Source organism: Accipiter gentilis, chromosome 1 (genome assembly GCF_929443795.1).
Source record: "Accipiter gentilis chromosome 1, bAccGen1.1, whole genome shotgun sequence".
In the NCBI taxonomy this organism is placed as follows: domain Eukaryota; kingdom Metazoa; phylum Chordata; class Aves; order Accipitriformes; family Accipitridae; genus Astur; species Astur gentilis.
This window is the reverse complement of record NC_064880.1, coordinates 3,442,102-3,453,750: the sequence shown is the minus strand read 5'-3', so window position 1 is coordinate 3,453,750 and position 11,649 is coordinate 3,442,102. Positions and strand designations below refer to the sequence as shown.

Here is an 11,649-nt window from a genome sequence, read left to right as displayed (position 1 = left end):
GATCTTGGGCACGTCATTAAACTTCCCTCCTGGAACACACTCCAGTGTCTAAGTTCCCGGAGAGAAGAGGGATAACTCAGGCTGCTCTGTGATCAATGTAAAATGGGAATAAACAAGAGTTCCCAGCATAAACTGCGAGGATCCCATGAAAATACATCTGTGACTGTAAGTACTCAGTTACCACAACAGAGAGAGAGCTATAATGGTCAGGTAAATTTAGCCCTGAGCTAAGATATTACTGAATCTTGGGTGTGCCACCCTTTGTAGAAAGTAGCTAATTATCATTGTCATTAACGATAAGGGCTGGTGCTGTGATGATGGACACAAATGGCAGCGGAAGGAGATAGCCATGTGGGACAATGCTAGCAGAGGCAAATGACGGGCCAGTTTATGGTTCTCTTGGTAAATGCAGCCAGGATGGACCTATCCCTCTAGATGAGTTCTTCCTTCCCACCATCCTGACACAGCAGTTTTGAAAATCTAGTGCACTGAGACTAAGCAAAGAAGGTGGAGAGTGATCTGGACTGTGAACACTTCTCTCCGCTTTACTCTTTGCCTCACTTTCTCTCTTATCCTCTAACTTGCAGGTCAGCTACGGAGCCAGCAGTGAGAAGCTCAGCAACACAGACTTGTACCCATCTTTCTACCGTACTGTTCCCAGTGATAAGAACCTGGTGGAAGCTGTGGTCCTGCTACTGAACAAGTTCGGATGGAACTGGATTGGCATCATTGGAAGCGATGATGAATATGGCCGAGGAGCTCAGAGGCTCTTCTTAAGCATAGCTGGAAATCACAGCATCTGCATTGCGTTCGAGGGACTAATTCCTACAGACCTTGCAGACCCCAAAGCCAAAAACCAACTGGAAGATACCATTAAGTTAATTAACAAGACCAAAGTCAACATCATTGTCCTTTTTGCCTTTAGTCAGTCAGCCCAGGCCCTGCTGGAACACAGCATCAGGATGGGACTGAGCAAGAAAGTCTGGATTGGCACTGAAGCCTGGATGTTGTCTGACATAGCTGCCTCCATCCCAAATATTCAGAGCATTGGGACAGTCTTAGGCTTTATTATGAAAGCAGGCACAGTCCCTGGCTTCCGGAAATACATTGCCGACCTCTTTACCTCTGTTCAGCAGGATGAATTTTGCCAGGAATCTAGAAAATTCAACCAGCTCATGAACTCTGACGTGCTGGACACACATTGCAAACAGTGCGACCACATCTCTCTGCGCGACATCTCATCCACGCTAAACCGCCCACAAATACACTCAGTCTACATCGCAGTCTACAGCGTGGCTTATGCACTGCACAGAGCGCTGGGGTGCACCCACCGAGCGTGTCCCAAAGCATCCATCCGATCTTGGCAGGTGAGTAAAGGTCAGGGGGACAAGCAGCAATTTTTCATCTCATCTATGCATCGGAGCTGCACACAGCCAGGGAGGGAGGGAGGGTAACATTGCACTGTGCTCCTGCCCTGGTAGCGGTACAACCTTGGCAATTCCCTTAGCCAGTCAACCCGGCACACTGCACCTTCTCTGCCGCTGGCTAGGGCTGCATCCCCCTCTCTAGGGCTACGTTTTGGCTCCCGCTAATTGGGCTTGGCACAATAGATAATGCAGTTGATAATACAGCCAGAAGGCCGATAGTCGCAATCTTAGCCCACGCAAGGGACAACTGATTTCAGCCAGAAATTAGCTTACTGCTTTATCATCCTCCAAGCAAGATCATCAACTGTACCGATATTTACCGCCAATTTTCATTTTCTCCTCAGCTGCTGCATTTCATGAATACCCTCCCATTCAAGGTGAACGGCCAAAGTTTCAGCTTTGATCAATTCCATGGCACAAACACCGGCTACAAGCTTATATTCTGGTCCTGGAAAAATGGAACCCTTACGTACCTGCCTGTAGGCAACTATGAAGAGTCCTTGTACATCAATAAGTCCCAGATTCAGTTTCACACTGCAGATCACAAGGTACAGATGGGGGGGGCAAAAGCATAAACAATCACAAAATTAAGTAAACATTTTTGCCGCTTCATCAGGACTGTTCATAAGGAGCTTTTAGCCTGCGTGCTACTCCTACGAGATTTGCATGGGACCCAGTTCTTGCTCCTCTGCAAACATGTAATCCATCTCCATTGTGCAAAACTAGAAGAAGGTATTCCCAGCACTGTTTAAGATTCAGACACAGGTTTGATCCCAGCACAGCACAGCCAGTTTCTTCTCATTCGTTTGGTGATACGGTGCTTCTCCTGAAAGCGTCTGGCTGACATTCATTCTTCCTTTCGTCTAGGAGCCTACATCAGAGTGCTTGAGACATTGTAAACCAGGACAACTCAGACGAATAAAAGGATTCCACCTCTGCTGCTATGACTGCACAGATTGTCCAGAGAACACCTTCTGGAGCACTAAAGGTGAGGTCTGAGAAATTCAATGGCTTTAACTGCCTATATTGTGTCTACCTACTGCTTAAGGTCACACAGGTTCACAGAACTGGTAACGACCAGTTGCGAGCTCTTCCTCCATGAAGCACTGCCAGTGCAGAGTATTTGCCTCCATTTTGTTCTGCTGTGCATTGCTCAGTCTTGCTCTGGAGATCTTCAGTGGGGGACCTTCCTCTGTTGATCCCAAAGGGAATGCATAAGGACAATGCTTATGTTTTACCTCAAGAGGTAGGAGAGAGGAGTATGGTGAAATTCTGGGGTCATGGGTAGAAGAAAAGCATACGAAGAAATTCTGGGATCTTTTGGAAGCTGGTGATCCTTCACAGGGAAGGGAAACAGAGCCAGGAAACATGTGGATCCTTTTGGGGGAGTGGTGGAGAAGTACAGGGAAAAAAAGAGATTGAATTATCACAAGCTTTGGTGATCCAATACACTTAGGATGGGGCGGGGGGGTGGGGGGAAGCAGGCAAAGCAGCACCCAAACCAGCTACCTAATTCATGACTGTGGATCCATCCTCAAGGACCGCCTGCAGCAGGGTAGCAGCACTCTGCTGCAAGGTGACCATCAGCTTCTCACTGCTACTTTGCAGACAGCTCTACCTGCACTCCCTGCCTAAAGCATCAGTGGTCCCCTGTCCGGAGCACACAATGTTATGACCGCAACGAGAGATACCTCTTTTGGAATGAGCCGCTCACCATTGCCTTGCTAACGGTGATGTCCGTCACCATATCCTTGACTTGTTTGACAGCCGTGCTCTTTCTAAAGAACCTTGAGACTCCCCTCGTGCAGGCTTCTGGAGGCAAACTGAACCTCTTTGCCTTGTTCGCACTCACGCTGCTGTGTCTCAGCTGCTGCCTCTATATAGGAAAGCCCAGCAACAACCTTTGTATGAGCCAGCAGGTAGTCTATGCCCTGTGCCTCAATGGTTGTTTCTCTACCTTCTTCATCAAATCCCTTGAGATCACCCTTGTGACAGAATTCCCTCGCTGTGCCCCCACCTTCTTGTACTGGGTGACCCACAGAAGGGCCTGGCTCCTCGTCACCTTGTGCCTCCTCACCGAGTGCTTGCTCTGTTTCTGCTATCTTCACTTGGGCCCTGACTATGTGGTGCCTGACTACAAGTCACTGCCCACCGAAATTCTGCTTGTGTGTAACACCAAGTCCTGGTTTGCCTTTGCTCTGGTGCACGGCTACAACAGCTTCTTGGCCTTTGTCTGCTTCCTGTGCACTTTCATGGTACAGACTTCTGGTAAGAAGTACAATATTGCCAGGGGGATCACGTTTGCCATGCTCATCTATTTCATCATCTGGATCTTCTTTGTTGCTACTTTTGTCACGCTGAAGACAGTCCTCAGGTCTGTTACTCAGATTGGTACCATTTTGTCAACTAGTCTGGGTATCTTGGCGACCTACTATATCCCTAAATGCTACATCATCTTGCTTAAGCCCGATCTGAACACGGTAGATTATTTCTAGAACTCCACCAAAGAGGAGCCAGAGGAGGACTCAATAAACAGACAATAAACCAGATCCATTGTCACCTGCTCCGCAGTAGAAGCTGGCTGTATTTTAATAAGATAATTCTGTTTATGATGAGTCTATAAGCTATAGTCCCCCACACAAAATACAGTCTTATCCAGTAGGCTGAATGCTAGGAACAGAAATTTGAAGCTGCAAAAGCACAGGGCTCTACTCAATGAGCTAATGCAAAATGCCCCCGGCAGAGTAGTATTCATCTTCTCTATGGCTAACCACCCGTTTCATCGCTCACAAGGAGCCAAAAGCACGTTTGGTTAAGCAAGCAACCTACAGTACTGATACTTTATATGAATCTCTCAGGTCTGGCAATCTGAGCTCACCCAGGCCACTTTCCTGTAAAGACCGCTCATGATTTTTACTTCTTAACAACTAGATAACTGCTCCAGAGATATAACCATGAATCTTTTCCCAGGCCTTATAAGAACTTTCAAATATATTCACCAGCACATAAATAATAACTAGAAAAACAGAAGGGAATCATCTGAAAAGGTACGAGATAGACCACAAATAGAAATCCTTGTGATTAACAATGATACTGAGTACCTATCTACACAGGATCCTCTATAAAGCCCTTCTAGTGAGCAACATCAGAAAACACAGCTCCTGTGCAGGTCTCCTCCTGCTAGATACAGGAGGTAGATGACGAAAGGGAGGTAATGGACAAGAGAGAACCAAAGGTCCTGCGCACTGCTCTGTAACTGCGGTCTGTACACATTTACGCGTGTTTGTGCACTTGCCTTATTAAAAGTGGAGTCAATGACATCCTACAGCTCTGGGTCTCTTTTTTAATGGTTACAGTCAATGCAAACTTATCACCGTCTAGGTTGTGAAACTGTACGGTTCTAATAGCCTCCAGCATCCCTAAGACAAGCCTTTCCCCATTCTCCCTGTAAATAAGATTCTGTGACGGAACGTATTGATCCTCTGGGCTGCCCTCTCTTTCTATTTAAACAGAGGGGCTCCAAGTTAACAGCATAGCACCAAGTAAGTTTTGCTCATTTTTGACTGAAATTTAGAGGATAACTTCATGTAGACCTTTCGAGGTAACAACATAGGCAAAGAGTACACAAAGAAATTGATAGGTCATACACAAACCGAAGTACGAGGAAACAACTGTGTTCAGATCGAGAAGGGCTGACTACTTTGACTTTTAAATAAAAGACTGAAAGGCTAAGCAAGGCTTCTGATGACCATTGCTCTTCTAGTTCGTAATATCATCAGTCCACTGTTGCAGCATATTAACTGAGAACTCATCCTTATATATCACTGAGTGTTGAAACAAAACACAAGCAAGAACTTGTACTTCTCAAGAGATTTCACAGTTCATTCCAAGTCAGAACAACTGTAGTTATTCAAGCCAGAATCTCGGTAAAACCGAGATTTTTTTCAGATAAATTATACTGTAGAAGTTTAGATATCATAATGGAAATGTTTATCATAATTTCACACTTCTTTTACAATATGAATTTCACTTTTGCTATCATTGTTGTGAAACAAAAAGCCGAACTTTCTGTTAAGTAATGTTTTCTATGGAAAAATTGTTTTTAATTTTGACTGCTTTGTCACGAAATCCAGAGAAACCATTCTGATATGTAAAGGCAGCTGTATGCATGATATAAAGAGTATATTACCCATTCAAATTTCAGTTCACTCCTTTGTGTTTCATTAACATGTGTTTGCAAAGAACATGGAAATGACAAGACATATGGAAATAAACAGTGTGCAAATCACACTATCCAAAGTCATAGCAAAAAGTTCCTCCATCTCAAAAAACATGCAAAGATCACCAGAGAGAAACATTTCTTACCCAGTGGGACATTCTGCACAGGGGACAAAATAAATCAAACACTTTGAGGAATAAGAAATATCTCTAACCTGTAGTCATACATGTAACATGGCCCTTGTTTGCTGAACAGCAGGAGAATTCTTATATCCAGAAAGGCTAGTAGTTTGCCCCATTAAGCATCTGATTTACAAGAACAGGTAATAGTGATAGTTTCAGAAGGCACGACAAAGAAATACTCACACAAGAAAAACATAGACTAGCTCTCTCGCAAAAGGTGCCTGCTAACTATAACCAGTTAATATCTACTTTATATTACGGATATGAAGGTTTACACATAAGTTACTGAACAAATGATGATCCTCTAAAGTGCTGAGCGTGGAGGTTCAGTGAAACGTATGGGTCTAACTCTCTGTAAATCCTGCAAGCTCCTTGCCACTAGGGAGTGTTCTATATCAAGAATTTCACAAGCCTGTTTTTGCGTATGCAAAAATCATCTCCAATTGTCAGTCCACCTGCTGATATCGGATAGGTTCCCCTCACTATTAGCCACAGACATACCCCCTAGACAGGACTTTCTGCATACGTGACTAACTAGAATCAAACCCAAACAAAGACAAAAGAAAACACCCCTTATTTCCATTACTGTTCTCTGTAACTACCTTTACATTTCCTAGCAATGGAATTGGCCCTTCCACCCAACACTGGACGTCTCTCTTTTCTTGAAAGTGTCACCAATCGGTTAGGGCCTAAAGGCTGCTTAAAGTCGGGAAAGAGATTCACAATTATAATCCATAGCAGGTACTTTCTGCACTACAGCTGTTACTGGCGGTGTCTGGCTAGGCTGTGTGTGACAAAAAAGCAGATCCATAGTCCCTCTAGACCGTCATGCACATATTGCTGGAGTACTTTCCTCAAACCTACAAAACCCTCCCAAGTTCCTGCCTCAAGGTCAGGCTCGGCTCCTACCTCCACTCTCACGTACCACCTCTCACATGGAAAATGAACTTAACTGGCCACCAGCTGAACCATGTTAACACCAAGGGGACCAGCAATTCCTGCCAGCTGGACTACTGGTGGCCCACATACGACTAACAGCTGACAGTGGTAGCGCCATTTAAGACAGCAGCTCACCCCCACACACTGTGTATTAGGAGCTACTTAGAAAAGTGCTACTTCTAGAATCGCTAGGGCAAAAGGCTTGAACTCAACTCCTATTGCTGCCAATAGCGAAACCTCATTTAACTTAAAGGTAGGCAACTATCTGACCACCCTTAAAGCAACCAGATATGCAATGGAGCAAGGAGCTGTGCAAGCGAAGACAAACTTCCACTGAATTGTGTAAGCTGTTACAGAAGCATTCCTAGGTCTGTCTTTACTTGCTAGTCAGCGACTTGGGCATTTGCACTTGAGTCGGTCTGTTCTTCCAATTGACCTGGACTTCATTTTTTTGTCATTCCTACTGATCGGATCAATGGCAGAAGGAATGGGTTGCACAGCTTTTAAACTTTGTTCCAAAGGGTTACCTCTCTACTGAACACGTGCTGTCTAGTTTTAAGCCCAAACAACAGCCAGGTAACATTTAACAACAGGACTTCTGGTGAGCTACAGCAGAACACCAGTGAGAGTCTGAAGCTACATCTGCTCCCTATCAGGTTCTCACCTCAGGGTAGGAGAGGAAGCATCATGGATCTAAGTGGGAGCTTCCTTCTCTTTCAGGCTGCAGAGGACAAGTAGGAAAAATCCATTCTCCTCCAGGGCTGTGTTGTTCCCGTAATCCCCCCCATCTTGGACAGCTGCTGCACGGACTGGGGCAGGGGGGCTCTCCCGACAGCCTCTCTCGGAGACCAGGCTTAGTCTTGGCATATGAATTCGTTTGCTGCCTATGATGGAAAGTGCAAGACGTCTCTGGAGTTCTCTGCGAGGCACCGGGCTCTTTTTTTTTTGCCCTCAATAAAAGTATTTTGATTTTCAGAAGGAAGATCCATTTCCCTGTCTGCAAAGTGCTTTGCTGTTCAGAACTGTGCCTAAAACGTCCTGCTATGAAATAAGCCAAGTAGTGCTTTCAAATTCCATAGACACATGAAATGCGAGCTCTCTGAAAGTACAGAACGTTAAAGCCTCACAGTAAAAACTCCAGCAGAAGATAGCGGAAGGAGTAAGTTACTCTGCTGGAAGGACAGAATGCTACCAGATCTGAAGTAAGCTGCTGATAAGAGTGCAGATAATGCAGAAGCAGGACACGACAAGGTGTTGCAGAAGCCCGAGTGTGCCAGAAAATGAAACCTATGAGAGCAGAGGCTCAAAGCAGCAGGACTTGCACATCACTTCCCTTTCACTTGCTCCTCAGAAATACAAGAGTGCAAAAGCCACAGACAACTTAAGCACCTGGACACAGGACCAGTAATAGATGAAGGGCAAATGCATCTGTTAGCATCACACAACCTGGAGATTTTCAGGCCTACTGCTTCATGCATGCACAGGGTATAACAGCTTTCTAACCATGGGAAAACTACACAAAGCCTTACCCTCCTCCTGCTGGGAGAGTATGTTTGTACTGAAACATTTTTTTATAAGACTAGTTCAACTACTAGTGTTATTCCTGTCTGTTCTTGCAGGCGTGGAAACTCCTCTGTTCTCCAGATCCACCCTGCCAACTTCAAGGCATTGTAAAACCAACACTGCAGTACACAGAGCATGACAAAGCTGACTCTGCAGCTCTAGAGGTCACCACAAATCTTGACATCTTAAAAAAAAAAAGCAGCTTAGAACTGCAGACCCCAAGCAATCTGAGGGGCAAGGCTTTTTCCCTCCTCTGTCCCAGTGTGCCTGCTGTATTTTATTTCTCCTCTTGCCATTTGATACTCTTGGGTCTGCATAATCAAAGGACTATAATCCAGGACAAAAGAAGGTAAGTTGCAGTGTGTCTCCTGCCAGTTACTTTTACACAGAGGGTGGTGAGGTAATACGGCTGTGCTTCTCCATGAGCACATTTATGGCTCACAAAGCACTTGTCACCCTCACAACACAGCTGTACAGAAGCTGCTGTTGCTTTGCTTTATTTGTCTGGATTTTCTAGGTCTTTTGAAGTGTCTACTGTGATTTACTAGCGCTAACCTGATGCAGCTGCATACAGAGGTGATACAAGCTGATGAACTGGGTCTGCTTTGCTCATCTTCATGACTGCAGGATCGTTACCCCTGCGCCTAACAGTCCCAGCTGCACAATTTCCTTTTTGTCTTAACTATTTTTACAGCTGATGAGGATGCCTGACACTTTCGGTCCTTATTATAATACTGTGTTCTACATTATATTTTTTGTAATAAATGTGAATCCACATTTATTACACCTATGTACTTTTTGTTACACACCGCTGTACTTCCAAAAGGCTGGAGAGAAACCAGCCAGCCCAGAGCAGACACCTGTGGCAGAGACCAAGCACGGAAAGACAGACAGTATCTTGAACTACACAGCATCACAGCAATAATCAACAGTGTCTCAATGTCCACTTATATACCGTGAAGGTTGCCATGTGTACTAGTGTAATATGAGGTGGCTAATTAGGTATACTGCACTACCAACTATCAGCCAGTAGTTGCTATTAAATATTAGCCACTTAGTGCCTCTTTATGCCAAGAAAAGCGGCAGCTACCACTCTGCTGTTACTTTTCCTAACAGTGCAGATGAAATACAGTACAGAGATTTGTCTTTTCTCATGCTGTATCATGGAGGAATGATGACAGTATCTCTCCTTCAGTTCAAAAGCAAAGGCTACAACTTGATCCAACACTTCTTAACCAATGCCATCACACTTATCCTTCATAAACCTGGTAAAAGTACAATCAGACTCTAACGCAATTGTTAAAAAATTGATTTCACGTTACTGAAATTAAACAACTAGCAAAGAACAAGTACTTTCTCAAAGCAAAACCAGAAATATTTTAGTAAAGGCTGTTCACAGTAATTTTTTTTATCCTTTAAACAATCTTTATTCTACAATCATTTTGCAAAAAATTATGTCGGTGTAAAGTAGCAAACCATGAAGGGTGAAAATGGAAAAACGTCCACATTATTTCACATTACTACCAAACAGTAGTAAGTAAATATCAAGTCAAATCACTAAGATCTTTTCTTTTCCCCCTCCACTTTGACAAGCAACTACACTGCTCTTTTATTCCCCACATTAGACTTTAATTTTTTCCACCTATCCACTATGTGGTATTGGCAGTTAACTCATCAATTCAGCTCAAATAAAGAATTTGCAAATTAATCTAAACCAGGAAATATTTTAATTCTTAAAACAAAAGAGCTTTTTGGTGTGCTGCAAAGCTAGCTGTCCTAGATTTCTGAGGTCACCTGCATATAAAATTCTCCCGGCATACTTAAGGAGAAACGTGAAACATTTGACAAAAGTACCCCTCACTGTGATGAAAGATAGCAAAAATCTGACCTGAAGACTCGAAGTCCTTGTTTCTCCAGACTGCAGCAAGTCTTCATGAGCATACTGTCACACCTGAGAATTTCAGCAGTACTCCTCACTTCAGTGCTGTGATTTCACAGTAGAGAAGCATTAAGTAACTTTTGATCCTCATTCCAGAAACAGAGAAGGAAAAACATTGATTTACCTCTACTGCTTCTCTTTCTAGCTGCAGAGGTACAGCCACGATAGACTGATTTTTCTTTTCCTTTAGGGGCAAAGGAAGGGGTGGGGGAAGAGGGAGGAAGGGAAAAGTAGCTAATTAAATTGTTCAGCCAGTTCCAGTCACCTGCAGACAATTTATACTAGGTCAGCTGGAGTTCGTCAGGCTCTGCAGTAAAAGGCTGCAAGAGTATGTCCAAAATTCTGATCATTTAATATTCCCCTAACTGGGAACATGCTGGCTAGACCATTTTGCATCCCATGTAAACAAATATGGTTTGAAAGGGAGAATATGGGAAACTCTGCAAGACTTTCTCATAGGCTCTTATATACATCTGCTGCAAAATTGTGCCGCTTATAACCGGTGCCTCCATAATAACTACTACTTAGTCTCTCCCTTTGCTGCTTGATCTCTAGCAGCTAAGAAGAGGGAATCTGCCTCATCAAGCTCTGGCTGTTCTCTGTACGTGAACCACTCAGACCTTACAGGGAGGTTTTGGTGTCCCCTCATGTTGCATGACAAATACACTGGGGTTTAAGGCTTACCAGTTAGTCTGCAAAGTGGTGTTCTAACGATCCTAGCTTGTCTCTGCTGGAGTTTGTGTGCAGAGTCCCAAAAAAGGGAATATTCACATGAAACAGCTGAAAATATTGATGGGTTCTACTAGCAGATTCATCTCCTGGGTCTGCAGGCAGGAAAACTTGTTCCACCTCATGTCTTTGTAACAGCAAGTATCCTCCAGCTGTCTTTTACTTCCACAAACTTTCTTCAGCCTTTCCTGTACACCTACTCCTGCCAAGCTGCAAGAGGGAGAAGCTCAATAATTAAGAGACAGGGCAATTTAAGGGGAAAGCACAATTTCTGCACCAATGTATTAGTCATTAGCTCAAAGCTGCAGCACTTCTGATGAATGGCAGGGTCTTGTGTTTCCAGTCAGATGTCATTACCCTGCATGGAAGAGTCAGGCCTCTGCACTTCAATCATCTGTGACCCAGTTTAGTGGTGAACATTTACAGGGTTCCTGTCATACTTTGAATTGTAAGCGCTTCTGAAGCACCATTAAATCACAGAACTCCCATCTGCCTATCATTAGCTCCTGAACAACCTTCTCCTGTCCAGAGGACAAAACTTCAGTGTGGCAGGGGGAAAAAAAAAAAAAAAAGTAAGATTCAACCAATACTTCATCATTCTTGAAGAAAAGATAATGCAGTAGTGCAAAGAACTGAAGACATAGACTGCGG

At 44.0% G+C, this 11,649-nt stretch overlaps 1 protein-coding gene across 1 annotated transcript; it reads left to right on the top strand.

Moving 5' to 3' along the window:
• Window positions 1-4,787, top strand: TAS1R3 (taste 1 receptor member 3). The gene is made up of 5 exons (XM_049812730.1): window positions 1-165; window positions 588-1,367; window positions 1,772-1,975; window positions 2,295-2,415; window positions 3,036-4,787. Exons 1-5 carry the CDS (start codon window positions 103-105, stop codon window positions 3,920-3,922), a joined length of 2,055 nt encoding a protein of 684 aa, XP_049668687.1. The 5' UTR covers window positions 1-102; the 3' UTR covers window positions 3,923-4,787.
• Window positions 4,788-11,649: the final 6,862 nt, after the last annotated feature.

Bases quoted from the DNA above. Each gene is read 5' to 3' on its own strand.
- TAS1R3 (XM_049812730.1), top strand. From the start codon at position 103: ATGGGAATAAACAAGAGTTCCCAGCATAAACTGCGAGGATCCCATGAA. The intron at 1,368-1,771 runs GTGAGTAAAGGT...TTTTCTCCTCAG, and splicing joins CATCCATCCGATCTTGGCAG to CTGCTGCATTTCATGAATAC. The intron at 2,416-3,035 runs GTGAGGTCTGAG...GCTACTTTGCAG, and splicing joins CACCTTCTGGAGCACTAAAG to ACAGCTCTACCTGCACTCCC.